Below are 19,295 nucleotides of genomic sequence, written 5' to 3' on the forward strand. Positions count from 1 at the left end.
AAAGTCTCTGGCTCTCTGCGCACTAGCTGAATAGTCGGTGAAAGCATGCTGCACAGCGCAGCGACACAAACTTGCACAGTTTCCCGTCCCCACGCAATTCGTTCAGTTTCAGAGCTCAGAAGATGCTCCTCAGCTCAGTCCACAGAAGAAAGCCATGGATTTGAGACGGGCGACCGGTGACCAGAAACACAGCACTGCAAGTCAAAGCAAGTCCCTGTCCGAGTGTCATCCCTGTATCAGACTTGACTTGACCAGCGAGCAGCGACGGCGTTCTGGCCGCTGTGAGCTTCTAGAAAACGTTCACACTTGACTTGGCACAGTATCAGACTATCAGATGATGACCTGACGCTGATGAGCCGACAGCGTCAGCGTGTCACATACACATTCAGATTGAACAATACGCCCAGCAGAAACAGTGGGCTTGAGACTGATCAGCCTAGGTTAGTAGCAACACATCTGGACGCAACGGGCTGTGCTTCCTTCACTTATTGAGAGGTCAACAGCAATCTAAGGCACGATCTGGAACAGTCCAGGTACAAAAACTCTGTGACGCTGTAGCATCAGGGTTGGAACTTGGAACAGCATCAGGATTTAAGAAGCGAATGGTGATGGGCGGAGTAAGGAAAGCTCGTCAGGGCAACTGAGTTATTATCGTTGTCGGCAGACGACACCCATTGCTGAAGCTCAGCATGGGCCAATCGTCAGGGCAACAAGTTGAGTCTTGCGTGCTTGAAGAACAGGTAGAAGAGGACGGCAGATGACACGAAGAGGCTTAGCAGTACCAGCCAGATTTGCCACACTGCAGTAGTAGTCAGGAGGCTGAAAATGAGGCCGCATTTTGGTAACCTGTTGGATAGAGCAAGACCCGTTCACAGAGACGCAGACGCGTACCTTTCCATTCAGGAGGGACGTCAAGTTTTGTTATCTCTGCTCCCCATTGATGTGAGGTGGAGATTACAACCCTGCAATATCCAAAGACACTATTATCACAGTGCATCCCATGACTTGAACAGTTGCACTTGCCACCAGGGCAAGGCATGTTGAGTATGGTGTGGATGCATGTGGAGGAAACACTTTGCTTGTTCCACTGAGACTCCTAGCATATCTAGTGATCTTCTGGATATAGCCAGTGATCTTGCTAAATAATAGGGCGCTTAGTAATGCTAACCTATCACTCTAGTGATGTTCGGTTTGTCTCTCTTCTTGCAGCAAAGACGAAAAATTACCTTTCAGTAGGGCAAAATTCAATGGAAGAAATTGGAGAGCCAAGATGAACCTTCTTGCTCCAGTGAGCGACCTGCATTGTCTTTACTTCCACGACACAAAAGTCGCCATCACGGTTTCCTCTAAATAAGGGTGAAAATTATATCCATATTAATGACACCTCACATCCAAAGGAAAATAAAGCGTTTGTGGTCAAATATTGATAGATACAAATTTAGTTTCAAAGAAGTATAACTGGGATGGCAACCGGATATGCTCCTTTTCTAGGAAAGGATAAGGAGCAAGTATCTTGTTTTCAATATAATCAATTGGTTGAGAACATTGTAACAGAATAACCATTATACGTTGGCTAGCTAAATGTTCTTTAGTCAATTGGATAAACTTCAGGTTATGCTGTCACTATTTATCTGCAAAAAGGCTGTAGTTTTGGAGATATTTAGAAATATTGCAACTAAAAATATACTTTTGGCCACAGTTTAGCACCATATACATGAATTTTACATAATAAAAATAATGATTTCAGCTCAGCAAAGTTCACAACAAGATGGACAGCCAATGGAAAATGCAAGAGAGATGAATTTGCCAATCTTCGAAAAATAACTATTACAATTAGTTTCAAACATTGGCACTGCATTTGTTCCTAAAAGTAAAATGATAGATGGAAATGTGCTGTCAGAGACAGTTCAATGGTTAGTATCTCCTTCACTTACAGTGCAAGATACTTCCCATCCAAGCTAACTGATAGCGTGGAAATGGGCTTTGCTGAAAACCGTTTGTATCCGATTCTTTTCCAATTACTTATGTCCACAGCCATAGTCAAAATGTTATGCCCTATTTGAGAGACAAAGATTTAATTATAGCTGGCTGCTGCAGCAGTTCTTCAACTATATTTAAAGGATTACCTTTTACAAGTGTGCAAAACAAGAAAGGTTTAGTTCCATCCCTAGAAAAGCGGCAATACTCAATCTTCTCATCCTGTAAACAAACATTAAAAAAAATTCAGACAAAGAATTCAGTTTCAACTATGATGAGGAAATACAGGAAGTTATTATACTAGACCAGAGATTTTGTCAAATTGATCAGTGGAGACCCCTCATCAATCTTCCATATTCTCGCAGAACCATCATTAGATGTCGACACTAACAATTCTGAATCTAAGCTACATAAGAAGGGTAGAAGAACAATATCAGAAGACACAAATATAGGCGTTTTGCTTGCAAAGTAACGAATGTGCAGTAATTCTCTCTTACAAGCAAGGAACTAGACAAGTACATTTAAAACTACCAAGATACTAGCTAGAAGGTATGATGTGCCCGACCAAATCCTATATACTTATCTGAGTAAGTAGCTAATTGGTAGTGATAATGCATGTCTCAATCATGCAGGAAAAAAATGTCACATAAAAGCAGCTTCCCCATTTCTTCACCTGATGTCCATGTCACGGAAGGATCTGTGAGCTTTAGGTTCGTCCAAAATCACATTGAGACTTGGCCAATGAAATATTCTGAGATGTCCATCCTGTCATAGTGAAATACACTAGGAGAGTTTAGATAACTCACTGAAGCTATATAACTCTGGAACAAACATATGTAAAAAATTATCGGCATACTTCAAGAAAAAACGGAACTCGCATCGTATCATTAAATACAGTAATTTAACAAAAAAGATCACCAATAGAAATTAAAATAACGATACAGGATGAGCTCATACCTCACCACCAATAGCAAACTTAGTACCATCAGTGCTGAAGGTTAAACATTTTTGAGGCCCAACAGATTGGATTGGTGAAGCATCGTTTGGAATAAGGTGAATACCAAAATCTCTAAAAAGCAGCTTGAACACCCTACAAGAGCAACAAAGCATATATAATAATCTAAAAGAAATAAAAGCCAATGAAAAAAGGAACTGATCCTCGTATAGGAAACAAAGGGCTTCATTTCTATGTTAAATTAGGCAAGAGATGACACTTCAGTCTTCTGCACATACTCCTACTGTACAAATCAAGCATTTTGCAAGAGATCAAACACTTGCGTCTACAAGGAAAGTTTCCAACAATTCAAGCAGCACATCAAGCAAATATGTTACAAATTTCCTAACAGACTCACCTGCACCCTTTGGCGGTGGCGCAGACCAACTCCCGGCCGCCGGGGTGCACGGCGATCGTCCGCGGCGTGTCGGCTGCCTCCTCGCCCACGACGACCCTCACCTACGGAAACACAAGCAAGCAAGCTCTCACAAGCTCAGCGCGCGATCAGACCTGCCCTCCCTCTCACCACGGGGGAAGCAGTCTCCACTCACCAGGGGCTCGGAGGCGAGGGCGGAGGCCCCGGCGTCGAACTCGAGGAGGTCGACGAGCGGCGGGGACGACGCCGTGGCGTCGCGCCCGAACGCCACAAGGAGGCGGCTGACGCCGGGCGGCCCGTCATCCTCCCGCCGCCGTATCCACGCAGCGCAGGTCACCTTCCCGACCGCACCCTCGCCGCCATTCCCTGCCATAGGACATCAGCGGCGGTGGTGTCCTTGTGGGCGACGGCCTCAATGGGGTCCTGCAGCTCTGCTCTGCTTTTTGTTGGCGCTTGGACCTTCTAGGGAGGAGATGAGACGAGGGAGAAGGCGGCCGCCGCGGCGCGAGGCGCTGGTTGGACGGAGGAGTCGGGGCGCGGCGGAGTGCGCCACGGAATCGTCGGCCGCATCCACTAGAGATATGCTCGCGCCGGCTGCGCGCCCGCGGCTGGCGCAAGCTGAGCTGACGGTTCGTCATTCGTGCACCGTGCGAATCGGTGGGGCGCTCGCGCGTCAGCCTGGCATGGCGCGTCGCTGTCTTCGCACCGCTTCGCCGGCAGAACGGGCTCGTTTTATGCGAATACGCGTGTGCTGTGTGCAACTGTGCATTGCCGCCGCCGGAGCTCGCTGGAGACCGTGGGCCGCGGAGGAGATCGTAGGGCGGCGCGCGCGGGGGATGAAGCTGAAGCCTGTTTGAATTGTGGAGACTGTGGACATCAGGACATGGAACCGTGGAAATCTACAACGCCGCGCACTATGAAAAATTCTCATGTTCGTCAATGCCGGCATGTCTCATATGGTCTATATATACTTTATATTGCAGGTTTTGAGGTATGTTTTGAGCTGAAATGCATTCACGAGTGTGCCATGGATTAATATAAATATGCTCCCTTCATCCAAAAAAATGTAGATACTCCTTCCATTTCAAAATATAGATTGTTTTAGCTTTTGTAGATTCACAGATTTTACTACACCTAGACATATATTATATTTAGATACAAATACTACGAATTTAAAAATTCCAAAACGACCTACATTTTGAAACGAAGGGAGTACATAATTTTTTATATATACATTTAGACATAGTATTTATCTAGATGCATAATAAAAAATATATATCTAGATTTTCCAAAATGAACTACAATTTAAAATGGAGAAAGTATAATTTATATGGCAGGTTTGCCTTAATTACCACTTATGTGAAATTGGCAAGATTTTCAAATTATTTAATGTATGCACTTGCTGATCATGTTAACAGAAAGTGGCATAACTGTATTGTATGTCTACGACTACGTAACAAGGTAACTTTGAATTTTAGCCTAGATAATCTAGATAACCTAAACGCTACACTCTAATCTTATATAATTTTGAGCTAAAAATATACAAATCTTATATAATTTTAAGCTAAAAATATATAAAGACCAAGTTGAATTGCGAAGAAAGCGCTAGAGTCATTATCCGTTACCATCCCTACTAACATTAAGCTAAAGGGACGAGACAATTTGTTTTTTTTATTTCTTCTCACCTAACCGACATTATGTACATATGCTATGACTATGGGATTACAATTTTTTGGCCAAACTTTTTAGGTGTACATATGCAGGTCCGCCCCTGGGTGGCTTCATCCTTCAAAAGTTGGTGTTGTTGCTGCAAGTGCGAACCACGGCTTTTTACTGCCGTTGGGAACTCTTCGGCATGTGCCAAGGGACCGTCCACTTCACTCCCTTTATGCTACTGAACAATGGTAGTAGGCCTATGATATGCTGACTTACCTCCTTCAGCATATCATAGGCTTCATGACTCTGGCAATTTGTGATCAAAGCATTTTGTTAGGGCTGCCCTTGTCTCCCTCACCATATCATACTCATAGGCTTCATGGCTCTGGCAATTTGTGATCAAAGCATTTTCTCAGGGCTGCCCTTATCTCCTTCAGCATCTCATCGATCCCAATGTGCCTCCTGGAGAACAGAATGAAGTGATGTTAAAATAGGGCAGGAAATAAGCAGACATTAAACTAGAACGTATTGCTTCAAGGGTTAGGCAGCCAAGAAAAATGTACTGGTAATAGCAAGGGTGCATGTTTGCATCATAAACAGAACAACAGATTTATGAACTTTGTTTTGGGAATATGAACAGCTTGAAATGAAGGCATTATAAACATGCAGTTTAGTTGGGTAAGGTGATGAGACATACAATACGCTTGCAGCAACAACAGCTTGAGGTCTTGGATAGTCCTCAAGTTCCTTTTCGCTGCCTTCAACTTCAGCGTCCAATGGAACCTGATGTTTGCTTATGTTTGCATTTCTGGTATCATTGATGTCATTTTTGTTATGGGCTTCTTCACATCCAATTGAAGATATTTCCAAAGCCAGTGATGATAGCCTATCATGGGCCTACAAGGAGAGGGGGGGGGGGGGGGGGATCAAAAAGCTACAATAGTTAAAACACCGACCATAATAACATGAGGTAAAATCTTCAGGAGATTAGTTGAAACAGAAAATTGCATCCTCCAATTAGGAAGACAATATTTAACTCAAATTAAGGAATTGAAGTGCACCTTAGGAAGATCAATCTTGTTCAGAACCACAACATAAGGTCGCTCTAGGTATTGGGGGTTATACATCCTTAATTCCTGCAAAGATATGCATGCCAGATCACTGTTCAACACTTCACCTTGACTTGAGAAACAAAATATAGACGAATGATTCAGTTTTCACTTTCACAAATCACAAGCCTGATATCCCCAATTGAAATTTGCAATGTCTTAAGAGAGCAAGTTTTATGCTAAGATATTTTTGCTAAGTCTCTAGAAGCCTAGGTATCTCACCACTGATGTTATTCTAACAGAATCAGGGCTACAGCTATGGATCATACAAATAGTGAACATCATAATACTGAGAAGTGAAAAGTGAAAATTGAAAACCAAACAGCACATGGGAATGATGAAAGCAATTAGAAATTACTTCTCTGACAATTTTATAATCATTCACAGGGTCATCTGCAGCAGCATCAACGACATGGACAATTGCTCTAGTTCTCCTTAGATGTCTCAAGAAATTGCGACCAAGACCCTGAAGTTCCATGAAGCTACATGATGAGTCCAAAGAAAAATAGGAAGGGCAGGCAGCATAAAATTTCTGAAGAGATTTTGTGTAGGAACCAATAAGGACACAGAAGTAAAAGCAGAACCTTTCCCAGATGAGCGCCCTCAATCAGACCTGGCAGATCTGCCAATGTTGCTTCCGAGGAAAACTGCAGCGCCCCTAAAGCAGGATCTCCACCAAGCCGGCCAAGATTTGGCATTAATGTAGTGAATGGATAATCGGCAATGTCTGGTCTTGCAAGAGTTATAGCCGATAGAAGTGTTGACTTTCCAGCATTTGGAAGTCCCTGAAGATGCAATTAAGACACTTTATACCAGCATGGTAACATGCGGAAAAATAGCAATGAAGCAAGCCAAATTTGGAAACAAACATCTGCAACCTATGCCACAGGACAAACTCAAGAAGAAAACTATTTAACTAAATGATGAAAACAATGTCTTGTTCCTGAAAACTTGAGATGCCAGCATTAGAGAAACACCGTACCACAAGGCCAACATCAGCAACTACCCTTAAGATTAACTCCAAGCTTACTTCCTCACCAGGTTGACCATGAGTTAATACCTGCAAACAAAAACAAGCGAGGTAATTATGGACATGAGAATAACAGACAGCAAAATCAACTTGACGATGTCTCTTGAAATTTAGATTATCAAAATCCATCACACTAACAGCAATAATTACCAGCAGTTCAGTGTTCCGTATGTTAAGAAATTTATAGTTGACTATTAGCATTACCACTTAAGCATCATTGATGTCTTCTTCTCATGACCAATCATTAACCATAGTCTGTGGAAAATTATTTAAGTTCATGCTTAACATGGCATTGCAGACATGCAAGCAGCTTGACACTTGAAAAGCATGTGAGAGGAGGCAGTCAACTAGATTGCATTATGTTCTCTGATGGGCTGTTTGTACAAACCTAAGCACTAAACAAGCAATGCATTATTAAAAACACATAACTATGTTTATCCCCAATAAATCCTTCCCCAGGGTAGAAGATACAACGAAGGTAACGTGTTGGTAAAATGTCTTTCAAGCTCCCATCTAATCGTTTTGAATGGCAATACTGACAACTTACCTTGTCACTAGCATCACGAATGATGTTTGGTGATAAAGCCATGGCTTTCCTCCTCCTGTACTCAGGCACATCTATCAAGCTGATCTGAAAAATATAAACTAGGCCTGTAAGACTGGAAGGTCATAATAGTATGAAAAATAAGAGGGAACAAACACAGTGAATGGTAAAAGAAATCCAAAGCACAGAGATACATGAAAGAAGCAAATTTGCAAAGCTAGGCTTAGAAAGAGTCAGAATATTTATACTATGAACTCAGTAACTAAAGGAACTGGTATTGTAGCCATTTCTAGTCTGCAAAAAATAGAAACCTACACCATCTTTCATATTCAAGTCAGTTACTGGCACCAATTTATAATACACCAGTACCTATGAATGATCAAGTTATAGATCTTTGCTAGAGCGGTTACATACAACTTTCAATGAGTTAGCACACAGCTTCATGCATTGGAAATGTTAATGCAGAGAGGGATGGTTAAAATTCTTACCAGTCACTATACACATTTGTGCTCAAAGTAATATTGATTATTGAATAACAATGACACGATGGGTAAATGCTAACTACGCCCCCATACCATTTTGGGCCCTCAAAAGGGAATGTTTCATAAAGTTTGGGGATATGTTTCTGGGACTAGGAATTCACATTTCTTCTTGACAAAATTTCAGTACGTAAAAACTCACCCCGCCCTGTCCACCCCTAGCAACGAGCACTTCATCACCGGGATGATCCAAATCAGCAAGAACAGTCCCCTTCTTGCGCTTCACAACAGTTCCTGCAATTCGATGCCAAGGTATAGATTATGTACCCATCCTCACACAGGAAAAATGCTCGGAATTCACAGCACCGAATCCACAAACCTACAGGCACGGGTATCCTGAGCGTCTCCCCGGCGAACCCGCTGTGCATCCGCGAGCTCAGCGTGCCACCGGCGGCGCCCACGTTCCCGCCCCTCTTGGCACAGTACCGCGCCTTCTCATGGAACCGCAGCAGTGTCTCCTCGGCCTCGTCGGCGTAAACCACGACATCGCCACCGTGCCCGCCCGTAGGCAGCGCCACCGACCCGTCGTAGTTCCGCTTGTACGACACCTTCTTGCTCTTCTTCTCGACCCTGTTAAACCTGCCGCGGGGCTTGGCGGCGTCGGCGGATGGCGCGGGCGGCATGGCGAGCACGGCGCCGTGCCCGCCGTCGCCCGCGCGGACCGTGACCACGGCGTGGTCGAAGTACTTGTGCGCCTCCTTCGCCAGCGACGCCGGCGGGGGCGGGGCGGCGCGCGTGGTCGGAGCGGCCTCCTTGACCCTTGCCGCCCGGCACGTGACCGCGAACGGCATTCGCTTCCACGCAAGGCCGGGGAGGGGAACGAGGCAAGAGCCGTCCGAGATGGCGGGGTGGTGCTGGGTGGCCGCGCGGGGAGGGTGGGAGGGGAGGCGGGGGTGGAGGAGAAGCGCCATGGTGGTGTTGCCGGCTTGCCGCGGCGTGGCTGCAGTGGCGTTTGCGCGGAGAGGGGTGGAGTGGAGATAACCGATAAGCCCAGTTGCTGCGCAGCGTCCGCCGTTGGACTGCTACGAGGAAACCATCGGGACCGTCGGTCGTGTACTCGCGTGAATTATTCCATCTTGCAGCAAAACGTATTGTCTGAACATGTGAGATGCGATCGTGAATGCTCCTGAATGTTGACATGACAAGTGAACTTAGCAGTAGGCCAGTAACCAGAGCAGAAGAACCAATACTGCTTACAGATTACCCTACCCAAGATCATGAACTTTGACACATGGTAAATTGGCAACTGAAGGTTCCATATGGAACACAATATTTTCTTCACTCAAACCATGCACTTTGATATATGACCTATAGACCATGTAGTATGGACTTGAAGCTGTGGCATGTTCCTTTAACAGCACAGAGAAAGAGCGACAACAACCAGTACATCAAGCTACACAATTCATTCCACATGATTCATTCGCATCCATAGATGAATACCATCAAGAACCAATCATATAGGAAGGTATTAACAATTAAAAGTGCGTGCTCTTGAACCCCGAACGCGTCATATCTACTCTAATCACAACTCTATGAGGCCTTTGATGCAGTAGGTGCCCACAAGGAACCAGCCAGTCATCACTGCGGCAAAAGCCACAATGCCAATCAGGAATGTCATGCTGCCAAGGAGGGTACCGATGGAGAGAACAACGGCGAAAGGTAAGAAGGTCTTCAGAACAGACGCCGTGCTCACCCAGCGGCCTCGTAAAAACATCACCGCAGCTAGGCTGACCACGTTCCATTTGTCGTGGCCCGAGTAAAACAGACGGTTCAGATTGTTCACAACAAAGGAGTGGCAGTTGCAGGTGAACAGGTTGTAGTTCCTGTTCTGGAACTCCTGCGTACCTTTCTTCAGTGCACCGTCCCACGTGGCATCTCCTTCAGCTTCAAGAAGCTTATAGCACTGCAGATTCCGAAAGATCAATGTTTTTTTTTTGAGGGAAAAAGATCAATGTTTGGTGGTAAACACTAGCATGCTTCAAGCATTCAGAAAGTCAAAGAGAAGAGCAAAAATCGCAGGTTACAAACCTCATCGCAGTTTACTTGAATGTAGCGTGCAACAGCTCCAAATGCAAAGTTGTCAACTGATATAAAATTTGGACCAGCGAAGTCCAGAATCACACCATCTTCTCTGCAGATACCAATGTGACCGATAAATGGCACCACCCATGTGATGAAGGGTATTGGAGTCCATACGATGCAACAAGGAAAGCGGGCTCTTCTTGGGTCGATCTGACCAAGCTGGCTTCTGTCATTTTCCATCAGATCTTAAGTTGAAACTGCTGGTTGATAGGTGGAGGCAATTTCTGCAAAAGAATGATGAAAGGAAAAATATTGAGCACTCCACAGAACCAACTGGGCTGGCAGGCATGTGGTCGGGTAACATAATGAGAAGTTACACAAATGCATAAAAATTCAGTAGTTAGCAGTATCTCAATTCCTGAAATATGTAACACTTATACAGGATTTCAAAGGTACTGGGCAAATAAAATCCACTTGCAGAATGAGGCTCACAGATAACATGGCCAACGATGTTGCCCCCAACCGAGCTGTTATAGATAGCATCGTCGCAACCAATGGAATGGATAGAGATAACGCGGCACAATCTAGTAGAAGGTGGTGCAGACATCGTCTAATTCAGCAATTCAGCAAAAATCACACTAAATCTAATCGACCACAGGCTCGACTTGAACGAAATATCAAAAGGGGGCCGGCGCCGCATAGCGAGGCAGAGAAGGAATTTGGACCTCACCAGTAGTCGTCGGCCAATCGTCGCCGGTGCTGAGGATGTTGTGGTCCGACAGAGGGAACGACCGGATCTGGAATCCGCCCACCGCGGCAACGGCGGCTAACTCGCCGCCCGCAGCACCTCACGGTCCCTCGTCGTCCCCACTCTCGCCCGCGGCTACCGGTGCCCGAGTCGCGAGCTCGCGATTGGGATTGGAATGGAGGGGAAGGGAAGATGGAAAATTGGGTTGGGCCCTATATGGTCTGTAGATGGGCCAAGTTTGAGGCCTGGGCTCTTCTGGGCCACTGAATCTCCGATGAAGTGATGATGTTAAATGGTTGGCCTTTGAAGTTTCCTTGGCGGGCCCTCGCCACCCCGCCACACCGCCCGCCCCACCCCCACCCGCGCGGCCGACTCGGAGTTCCAAACCGCAGCCCCCGCCGTCGTCGGACTCACCCGCCCGCCGCGCCGAGCCACCGACCTCTCCTCGCCTCCCCCGGCTACAAATACCCAGCCATCCCTCTCTCCGAGGTACCTCTTGCCAGTCTCGCGCTCCAGCCATCAATCCGCCGCGAGAAAAGCAACCGAGAACTCGCGCCGCGCTTCGGCCATCATCCGCCGCGAGAAAAGAAACCAAGAACTCGCGCCGCGCTCCAGCCACCTCGAGGGCTCCAGCCACCTCGAGGAAAGAAACCGAGAGCTCGCGCCCGCGCTCGGCGGCGTTCGATCTCTCGGCTCGATCAGCTCCAACCTCGCCGCGCTCGTCCCGTCGTCCGCGCGCCCGTTCTTGGGAGGAGTTCAGAGTTCTTGCCCGGGCGGGAAGAGATGGGGAGGAAGAAGTCTGCGCCGATCGGCAGCCGGTACCGCCGCGTGTGCGAGGAGCTGCTGGAGATGGGCACCAGGGTCGCCGTGCGGTCCTACGGCACTGCCCCCAGACGGGGAGCATGTACTACAAGCCCCCCTCGACTCCCGCCACCGCCGACGGCAGCGGGAACGGGAAGAAGGCCGCGTCCGGAGGGGCCGGTAGTACGTTGGCGGCGGCGGCAGCGAGGAGGCAGCGGCAGGCGGCGGCCAAGGTGGAAATTCACGGCTCGGAGTTCATATTGTACGGCGGCGGGAAGAATTGAGTTCGGATTGACCCGCACGCGTCCATGGCGGCGGCAAGGAAGAACCGTACCGAGACATTGGTCGAGATGAGATGGTTTTGTCGTCCGCATGATCCGAGCAGTTCTTGTCTTTGATTCCTTATTTCTTTTGTTCTTTGATTCGGCTATACGAGAAGTTTTTCCAACTCCCTCGATTCTGTGCCGAGGGTTTTGAGAGTTGAGGTTGAACTAATGTTCTTGATTGATTTGAGCTGGAACTAGTTTGAGAACTGAATCCATGATTTCATCTCGAGAATTTTGCTTCGCCTAGTTCCAGTGCTATTTTAATTTCAGAATGCATCGGGCGTGTGTGAAATTGTTAGTGTTATGATCATTGATAAATTTCTGGATGAAGCTTTCATGATGACGATCTGTGCTAAAGGTTGCCTAATTCTTGGATGTTTTGATGATGTCTCAACAAGGCAACGATACTGTCGACAGAAGTCATTGACAATGTAAACCGACTTTAGTTCGTGGATGGGCTTCCAGGCGGGGATTTTGTGCGCTCTGGACCTGGACCGACTCGGCAGGAAACACACTCATTTTTCGGCTGGGCCACGGCCCGATCCGGTCGCCACGCCAATCGGGCCAAGGCGTGTAACTTTTGAATTTGGATCAGTCGTATAAGTCGTCTGTATTTATTCAAATAAAACTAAGTCTGTATTTATTCAAATAAAACCGAATTGTTTAGAGAAGGAACTATAAAAACAAGCTGATAACGATACAACCTCAACCGTAAACGTTTGCTGTGATTGTACGAAATGGAGGATGAAAATTTGAGTTTCGGATCCTAAATAAAGAAGAGATGAACATCTCTAGGAATAAACCCCTTGTCTAGCCCTTACTCCTTTTTCACTGTTCTCCTTGGACCCGAGCCTAACGGAAGCATAAGGAAGATTTCCTGTTGGTTCCTGCTAGTGCCCAGCACCGGGAGGAGTCGGAGGGCACACGCCGCCGACGTTGTTCCCGTACGTGCAGTTGGACGGCTGCGCCGAGGAGTTGGTGCCCGTGAACTCCACCGCGACGACGGAGCCGCCGCCCTGGCTCGCCACCGGGCGCGCCGCCGCGCCAAGGACGCCGCCTCCGGCGGCGACGGCGAGGACAAGAACCGCCGCTGCAAGAGCCGTCGACCTCATCATCATGGACGATGTACGTGTCCCCCAGCAGCTACTACACCAATCGATCGGAATCGGAAGCACCTTTGATAGTTCAAGCACGCTGCCGTTGTGTCAGTGCGTTCATGTGAGCTGTGTGCGTTGCAGCGTGGATCGATGCATGCGTATAAATACACGAGCACGGGCTCGGCAAGATGGAAGTGCGTAGCTAGAGAAATAGGGGAGATGAGAGGGAGAGACGTTTGGCATTGGCATCTGACCTTGGAATGCATGTCTTCCAGGCGAGAAAGAAACAGGCGTTGGGTTTTGGAATTGGAACGCGCATTATTCCTCAGATTCAGACTTGCAGTCTGCATGCACCCGGCGATTCACATTCTTCAGTCCAGGAAGCAACAAGGAGGCCGGTGCATTCTAATTCCTTTTTTGACTTTTCTCGACGTGTCAACCTGACAGCTCTAGCGCTCTCGCTCGCTCGCTCGCTCGCTCTCTCTCTCTCTCTCTCTCTCTCTCTCTCTCTCTCTCTCTCTCTCTCTCTCTCATCGCTGTGCGCGTGCTTGACTGCTGGACGAGGAGCTGGAAGCGGACGGCGGCGAGCACTTTGGAAGGCAGGGAGCACTTGCTGCGGAGCTCGGCGAACCTGGACACCGGAGCTCAGGAACGTGGCTGCAGCTCGGAGCTCGCCCTGGCACAGGGTAGGGAGGGGCGCGCGGATCATGGGACGGGCCTAACACGCGAGCCCTTTCGGCTCTGGTCTGGTGCGCGCGCGTTGGATCGAGAGCACCAGCAGCCCAAGCCATCGTCGGCGCTGGAACACCGAACAGGCGAGCACGCACGTGGACCGGCGCACCCACGCGCACCCCGCCCGCAAGGGCGCCGGTCTGATTGACGGGAATGGGGCGGCGGCGAGGCGAGAAGGCTACGGCAACCATCGTCGGAGCCAGAAGGCGCCACGCCGCATGGGCGCCGGCGCGGTGCGCGTGCTCCGGGGTCTTGCTGCTTGATGGGAATATGGGATGTTTGGGTGATCGACAGTGAGGAAACTGGGCGGCGGTGAAGGGAGGCCGGAGAAGGCAGGATGTTTTGAAACTGTTTCGTTTCTTGCATTCCGATTTCTGAACGTGTCCTGAAAGAGCCAGAGTGAACTGTGAAGTGGCAACATTCTTGCATCAAAATATGGGTCGGCTCGCATCAGAATTTTCGCGTCAGACACGTTTGGTTGGCCAGGAGGCTCAGGACAGGGAGCAACCCCAAAACTCTCCCAGGGAAAAGAAATAAAAATAAACAAGAGAAATGTTCTGGATTTTTTTTAAGAAAAACAAAGCACTATACATCATGTCCAGGGGAAAAAAAGAAAAAAAAAAGAAAGCTCTCAGAAGTGCATATACACTGGTCACAAGCAAGCACCAAAACTCTGCAATGCAATGCACATGACTTCACGCGAAATGCTCGGCGCACTTGCATACTCACAACCACAACCAGATGACAGCAACCGCAGATACATGCTCCACTACAATCAGCTCATCATTATTTACACCCTGCAAAATGGACAACCGTCAGTTAATTCAGTCAGGCTGAGGATAAATAACTCGTAACAATAAAGAAAAGAAAAAGAAACGCAAAAGTTCAATTTTCAACCTTCGACTACGAAACTAGGTAACATAAACCATCCAACTATTGAAACCATACAGATTTAGCCCTTTGGGTGGTTAAAAATTAGTTTTGTATTTTTTTAAAAAAAATTCTAATTAGATAAAAATCAAAACTAATCTATTTTAAATCATAAAAATATGAAACTAGTATAAAAAGATTTCTAAAAATATAACATATCTATTATTGCTCTATTTGAAACTTATTTATTGAAAAATAATAGGTATAACTACAAGCAATTAAATACTATGAACATAGAAAAATTGGATCCGAATAGAGTGTCAATAGATAAGTCACATTCTTAGAAAAATTTTATATCCATTTCGTATTTTTTTATTTAAAATAAATTACTTATAAATTTTTTAGTTTAAAAATTATATATTTTTAATTTTCACAAAATGGAAAATCACCTTTGAAACCACCTAAAGAACCAAATTTGCACGGTTTCGATAGTTGGATGTTCTATGTTATCCGGTTTTGCAATTAAAAGTTGAAAATCGTATTTTTATGATAGTTGGAGGGTGTAAACCGAATTTTTCCAAAAAAAGAATACTGGACTAGAGATTCAGTAGAATTCAGAAGTTTTCGGTTCAGTCAATGGGCTGACTGAAACATCACATTACCTCTGCTACAGCAGTCGCCGGCGTCTTCAGCTAATCATACTCTTTCCAAGTGGTCCCCACCTTCCGGAGCTCCATGAGGCTGCTAGCGATGTCGCGGATCAGCTCCTCGCCTGCCTCGCCGTTTCTCAGCGAGTTCACGCTATGCTCCAGGAAGCTCCGGTCCGCATCCAGCGCCATCAGCCTCTCACTGACTTCAGCTATCTGGTCTTCGAAAGAAGCAAGGTCATTCTCACTGACCATGGCATGGTACTGCCCCTCTGGATCATGTCCTCTGCCGTGTTTCAAGTCCCTGAATATGTCCCCATTTCTTCCTAGATGCTTGTTGAATTCTGAATCGTCTGTGTTGTCGTCTTCGTCGGCATCTTCACACGCATCCTCGTTGTTTCTGTCATCAACTGAACCTTCTTTGTCATCACTGAGCCTGGGAAATGGAACAAGCTTGCTATTGTTTGAGAAGTCATGAAGCTTCTGTCTTAGATTCCTCAAGCGTTTTGAGATGTACGTCTTCTCGTCCTCAAAACCCGAGAGTGATTTAATTCTGGAGATGCTAGAACCATGTTCTTTCGGATATGAAAGGCGCATGTGGTCGTGTATTTCGTCGACGAGCAACTGATCCTTAAGTTTTATCTTGTAGCCTTCGATCTCTGCTTGGAGTGTTTGAACTGTTTGGGCCATCTTCTGAAGGTCCTTGCGGTCGTACTTGCTTTGCTCTTCCATCATCCTCTGGTACTGCAAGGCTTCCATCTGCATTGCTGCCTTCTCTTCCTGCAGTCTAGTGATCATGCCCATTGTTTGGTTCGCCGCGACAGCTGAAGCGTTTCGTTCTTCCTCCAGCTCCTTCCAAAGATGGTTTATCGACTTGCAGTCTAATTCGATTTGTTGCTTCAGTTGATCAATTGTACACTCTCCTTCAGCTTCATGCACCATGCTCTCAGAGATACCTGAATAATTCCTATCAAGGGAGAGTGCTCTAGTGATATTGTGAAGTATGGCTTGTTCATGTTGGTTCTGGACGGTCGAACTATCAAAGTCAGGTGCCTGTGAAGCAGTAGAAAGGTGTGACAACAGTGACTTCAAATCTTCATGAACTCTAAAAGAATCCTTCCTTCTTGCTGTATGAGTAAATTCAGCGTTCTTTTCATCTGTTATGGTGTCTGTTTCAGCTGATTTAGTGTCTACAGATGATAACTCCTCAGTAGAACTAAGAGCATTGTGCCAAACATCATCTTCCAATTTATCTAATGAAAAAGAGATAGCATTGTCAATATATGAAGGAAACAATCATAAGGGCGGAAAGATACTTTAACATGTTTGAGGATAAATTGGTAAATTAGACCTCTTGTGCCGGGATGTTTAGTAATTTGCTGCTCATCTTTGATGGTAAGATCAGTTGACTGGAGGCTTGCCTTTCCATTTCCATCATCTTGGATGTTGTCCAACTCTTCTGAATTTTCAATAGGCTTACTGTCAGAACCACCATTCTGGACTAGTGTCAACTCAGACTGCTCAGGATTTTTCTCCTGTGAGTTGTCATATGGAGGCATGTCATCTGCAATCTTTGTTAGTTGATGATGGCCAATTGCAAAACCTTCCTTCAAATTAATATAGTCATCCTTTTGCAAATTTCCAACATCACCACCAGGCTGCTGGGGCTCTGATTCAGTGTCAGAGGTCTTCAGCTCACTGTACGCGACATAATTGATCTCATCGATACTCTGATGATCTCTTGAAACAACTCTACAGATCCCCTCGATGCCAATGCCACTAGCTTTGCTCTGAAGAACGACAAAAGGATGAGACTTCACTTCCAATGGCCTCGAGCAGCATGAGCATAGAGTTTCCTTCTGGACTGGTGCTTCAGTTGCATCATTTCCCGAAGTGAAGTTGTCTCTGCAACCTGCATTGTCAATGCCAACACCAAGTTTCCCTACCAAGGATCGGTATGTCTCAAGGTTTGACTTCTTGTCAGTAGCAAATGAAAGAAGGCAGGCCTCACACATACTGTGGACATCAACAAGCTTTTGGTGGATGTGGCAAAATGCCCATGACGATGCTTCTGCCTTGTGAGAACTGCACATAAGGTTGCAGTAAAAGCCCTTCTGTGCCTTGCCCAAGACATGATCCAACCTTGTGCACATTGGGCATGGTGGTTGCAGCTTGCAAAGGTGTGCAAATGTCGTCACCAGATAGGAGAGTAGCCCCTCAAGCAGCAGCAGAAGCATCAAAACCCATTCTAGGACTGCTGAAGACAATAGAGCAGAGAGATGCTGATATCTCCAAGGTTTACCAGTACTTGGTCTTGAAGCCATTGATTTCGGCTGGAAACTTGTCACTGGATAAATAGTCTGTATCTTTCCTGGGATGATGATATTTTGGATAGGTACTGCAAAAGATATTTTAAGGTTAGAGGCAAAACGATAGCCTAAACTCTGAAACATAAGTCAAGTGGCAACCCCAGCACTACCAAAAAAAAAACCGCAGTTAGATTCACCTCGAACATACCAACTTAAATTTCCATTTCTAGGGGAGAATTAGGGTAGAAGGTTTTAGGAATAGAACTTGTGATTCCATCCATGCTAGAGGGGCTCCTAAAGTAAATTCCAAGATTATACAGAAACATAAGATTTTTTTTAACAAGAAAAAAATTTCCAGCCTACAGCCTTGAATGAAATTAGAGGCAACTTGTGACCAACTGCACACGAAAACTGTGCAAGAACCCAGAAAATTCAGCTTGCACTGGATCAGACACAAAAACCAACAGCAAGAACTCGAATGAAGAACCAGTTCACACAACCGAAACTTCCAATCCTACTTTCCCAGTACAGAGTCCGATCAAGAAAACTGAATTAACTCAAGAAATCCCAACTCATATCAAGGATTCAAGAAACTGAAGATCAAACGGCTCATCTAACATACCTTCATCACATTTCTGAGGTGATCATCGGCGTTCTTGGCTTCTTAGGATGGGAGACAGGAATGAGGAAAGGAACAGCTTGCTCAGATCTCCCCCACTGCGTGTCCCCTGAGCACAACTGGCCAACTACCATGGAACCAATAAATAAAACCGAAAAACAAAGATTTTACTTGCATCAATAAATAAATTAAAGGACATGGAAGAAGATATCAATTGGAGAAATTAAAGTCGGGTACCTCTTGGAATTCGTCATAACAGGCTGTGATAGTACAGAAGGTTAGACAGAGAATAAATAAAGAAGAGGCAAGCGAATGCTTATATTTTCCCCTTTTTCATTTTTCAAATTAAACGTTGTAGAGGTGACTTTCTCAATTTTCAATTCAAATATTCCATCATACCCTGTCAACCTTTTCTTTTATCTATTTCATTTTCTGGCTCTGGGTCACAAAGTTTAAAGCCGGTAGCAAATTGATACCTTGCGTTGACAATCATCCATTCGAGTCCCATATCAACCTTGACTCTGACGCTGAAACGTGGGCCCATGTCATTACAGACTACACCTTTGATAATATCTGGGCAAAATTACCCATATTAGTTGGCCTCGCAATGAGGCATTAGTTGTAGCCACCATCGACCATCCAGCCTGAACTTCAGTCTGAAAATTCACTGTCCTCTCCCTGAATTTCAAGGTGAAACTGGCCATCAATCGATGCCAGGAACCACCAGGAATATTGGGCAACTGTCGGGCCAAACTGTATTTGAACTGAAGCACACCTCACAAGATGGAGGCACGGAACTTCAGGATCTGCAGGCACCACAAAAGTCCACCCCAGGTTTCCAAACCTGGGAATACATCAAGCAGAACAATGCCACTCCAACAGCTTTTCAGCCCACAGAT

The 19,295-nt window shown here is 46.1% G+C and overlaps 4 protein-coding genes across 7 annotated transcripts; all 4 read right to left on the reverse strand.

Moving 5' to 3' along the window:
• Positions 1-390: 390 nt before the first annotated feature.
• LOC112873694 (SEC12-like protein 1) lies at positions 391-4,358 on the reverse strand. Of its 2 annotated transcripts, none has more exons than XM_025936715.1 (10): positions 3,523-4,325; positions 3,330-3,430; positions 2,935-3,067; positions 2,651-2,742; positions 2,284-2,383; positions 2,127-2,199; positions 1,935-2,055; positions 1,227-1,346; positions 892-962; positions 391-799 (listed from the first exon to the last, which is right to left on the reverse strand). In XM_025936715.1, exons 1-10 carry the CDS (start codon positions 3,718-3,720, stop codon positions 702-704), a joined length of 1,107 nt encoding a protein of 368 aa, XP_025792500.1. In that variant the 5' UTR covers positions 3,721-4,325; the 3' UTR covers positions 391-701. The 2 variants fall into 2 exon arrangements, with proteins under 2 accessions (XP_025792500.1, XP_025792501.1); XM_025936716.1 differs by having other exon boundaries at positions 683-819; positions 3,523-4,358.
• A 580-nt stretch (positions 4,359-4,938) lies between these two features.
• LOC112875394 (probable GTP-binding protein OBGC2) lies at positions 4,939-9,257 on the reverse strand. 2 transcript variants are annotated; one of them, XM_025939232.1, is made up of 9 exons: positions 8,545-9,254; positions 8,368-8,459; positions 7,690-7,773; positions 7,095-7,172; positions 6,697-6,897; positions 6,471-6,578; positions 6,065-6,139; positions 5,701-5,900; positions 4,939-5,465 (listed from the first exon to the last, which is right to left on the reverse strand). In XM_025939232.1, the coding sequence occupies exons 1-9, from the start codon at positions 9,134-9,136 to the stop codon at positions 5,381-5,383; spliced, it is 1,515 nt and encodes a 504-aa protein (XP_025795017.1). In that variant the 5' UTR covers positions 9,137-9,254; the 3' UTR covers positions 4,939-5,380. The 2 variants fall into 2 exon arrangements, with proteins under 2 accessions (XP_025795017.1, XP_025795018.1); XM_025939233.1 differs by lacking the exon at positions 6,471-6,578 and having other exon boundaries at positions 8,545-9,257.
• A 295-nt stretch (positions 9,258-9,552) lies between these two features.
• On the reverse strand, positions 9,553-11,165 carry LOC112875395 (protein RTE1-HOMOLOG). 2 transcript variants are annotated; one of them, XM_025939234.1, is made up of 3 exons: positions 10,978-11,165; positions 10,254-10,531; positions 9,553-10,128 (listed from the first exon to the last, which is right to left on the reverse strand). In XM_025939234.1, the coding sequence occupies exons 2-3, from the start codon at positions 10,485-10,487 to the stop codon at positions 9,748-9,750; spliced, it is 615 nt and encodes a 204-aa protein (XP_025795019.1). In that variant the 5' UTR covers positions 10,488-10,531; positions 10,978-11,165; the 3' UTR covers positions 9,553-9,747. The 2 variants fall into 2 exon arrangements, with proteins under 2 accessions (XP_025795019.1, XP_025795020.1); XM_025939235.1 differs by having other exon boundaries at positions 10,973-11,165.
• A 3,238-nt stretch (positions 11,166-14,403) lies between these two features.
• Positions 14,404-19,138, reverse strand: LOC112875513 (probable myosin-binding protein 6). The gene is made up of 5 exons (XM_025939389.1): positions 18,634-19,138; positions 18,400-18,523; positions 16,820-17,866; positions 15,484-16,721; positions 14,404-14,748 (listed from the first exon to the last, which is right to left on the reverse strand). The coding sequence occupies exons 3-4, from the start codon at positions 17,790-17,792 to the stop codon at positions 15,514-15,516; spliced, it is 2,181 nt and encodes a 726-aa protein (XP_025795174.1). The 5' UTR covers positions 17,793-17,866; positions 18,400-18,523; positions 18,634-19,138; the 3' UTR covers positions 14,404-14,748; positions 15,484-15,513.
• Between the last annotated feature and the right edge of the window lie 157 nt (positions 19,139-19,295).

This window comes from Panicum hallii, chromosome 9 (assembly GCF_002211085.1).
Source record: "Panicum hallii strain FIL2 chromosome 9, PHallii_v3.1, whole genome shotgun sequence".
Taxonomy (NCBI): domain Eukaryota; kingdom Viridiplantae; phylum Streptophyta; class Magnoliopsida; order Poales; family Poaceae; genus Panicum; species Panicum hallii.

What these genes read in the sequence shown, in the direction of transcription:
- LOC112875513 (XM_025939389.1), bottom strand. Translation starts at nt 17,792, where the DNA reads ATGGCTTCAAGACCAAGTACTGGTAAACCTTGGAGATATCAGCATCTC. An exon ending in TAAACATCCCGGCACAAGAG is followed by an intron (nt 16,722 to 16,819) that starts GTCTAATTTACC and finishes CTTTTTCATTAG; the next exon opens with ATAAATTGGAAGATGATGTT.
- LOC112875395 (XM_025939234.1), bottom strand. Translation starts at nt 10,487, where the DNA reads ATGGAAAATGACAGAAGCCAGCTTGGTCAGATCGACCCAAGAAGAGCC. An exon ending in TTCAAGTAAACTGCGATGAG is followed by an intron (nt 10,129 to 10,253) that starts GTTTGTAACCTG and finishes CGGAATCTGCAG; the next exon opens with TGCTATAAGCTTCTTGAAGC.
- LOC112873694 (XM_025936715.1), bottom strand. Translation starts at nt 3,720, where the DNA reads ATGGCAGGGAATGGCGGCGAGGGTGCGGTCGGGAAGGTGACCTGCGCT. An exon ending in GCCACCGCCAAAGGGTGCAG is followed by an intron (nt 3,068 to 3,329) that starts GTGAGTCTGTTA and finishes TTGCTCTTGTAG; the next exon opens with GGTGTTCAAGCTGCTTTTTA. An exon ending in GAATTTTGCCCTACTGAAAG is followed by an intron (nt 963 to 1,226) that starts GTAATTTTTCGT and finishes TGGATATTGCAG; the next exon opens with GGTTGTAATCTCCACCTCAC.
- LOC112875394 (XM_025939232.1), bottom strand. Translation starts at nt 9,136, where the DNA reads ATGGCGCTTCTCCTCCACCCCCGCCTCCCCTCCCACCCTCCCCGCGCG. An exon ending in CAGGATACCCGTGCCTGTAG is followed by an intron (nt 8,460 to 8,544) that starts GTTTGTGGATTC and finishes ATCGAATTGCAG; the next exon opens with GAACTGTTGTGAAGCGCAAG. An exon ending in CTAGGGGTGGACAGGGCGGG is followed by an intron (nt 7,774 to 8,367) that starts GTGAGTTTTTAC and finishes TATATTTTTCAG; the next exon opens with ATCAGCTTGATAGATGTGCC.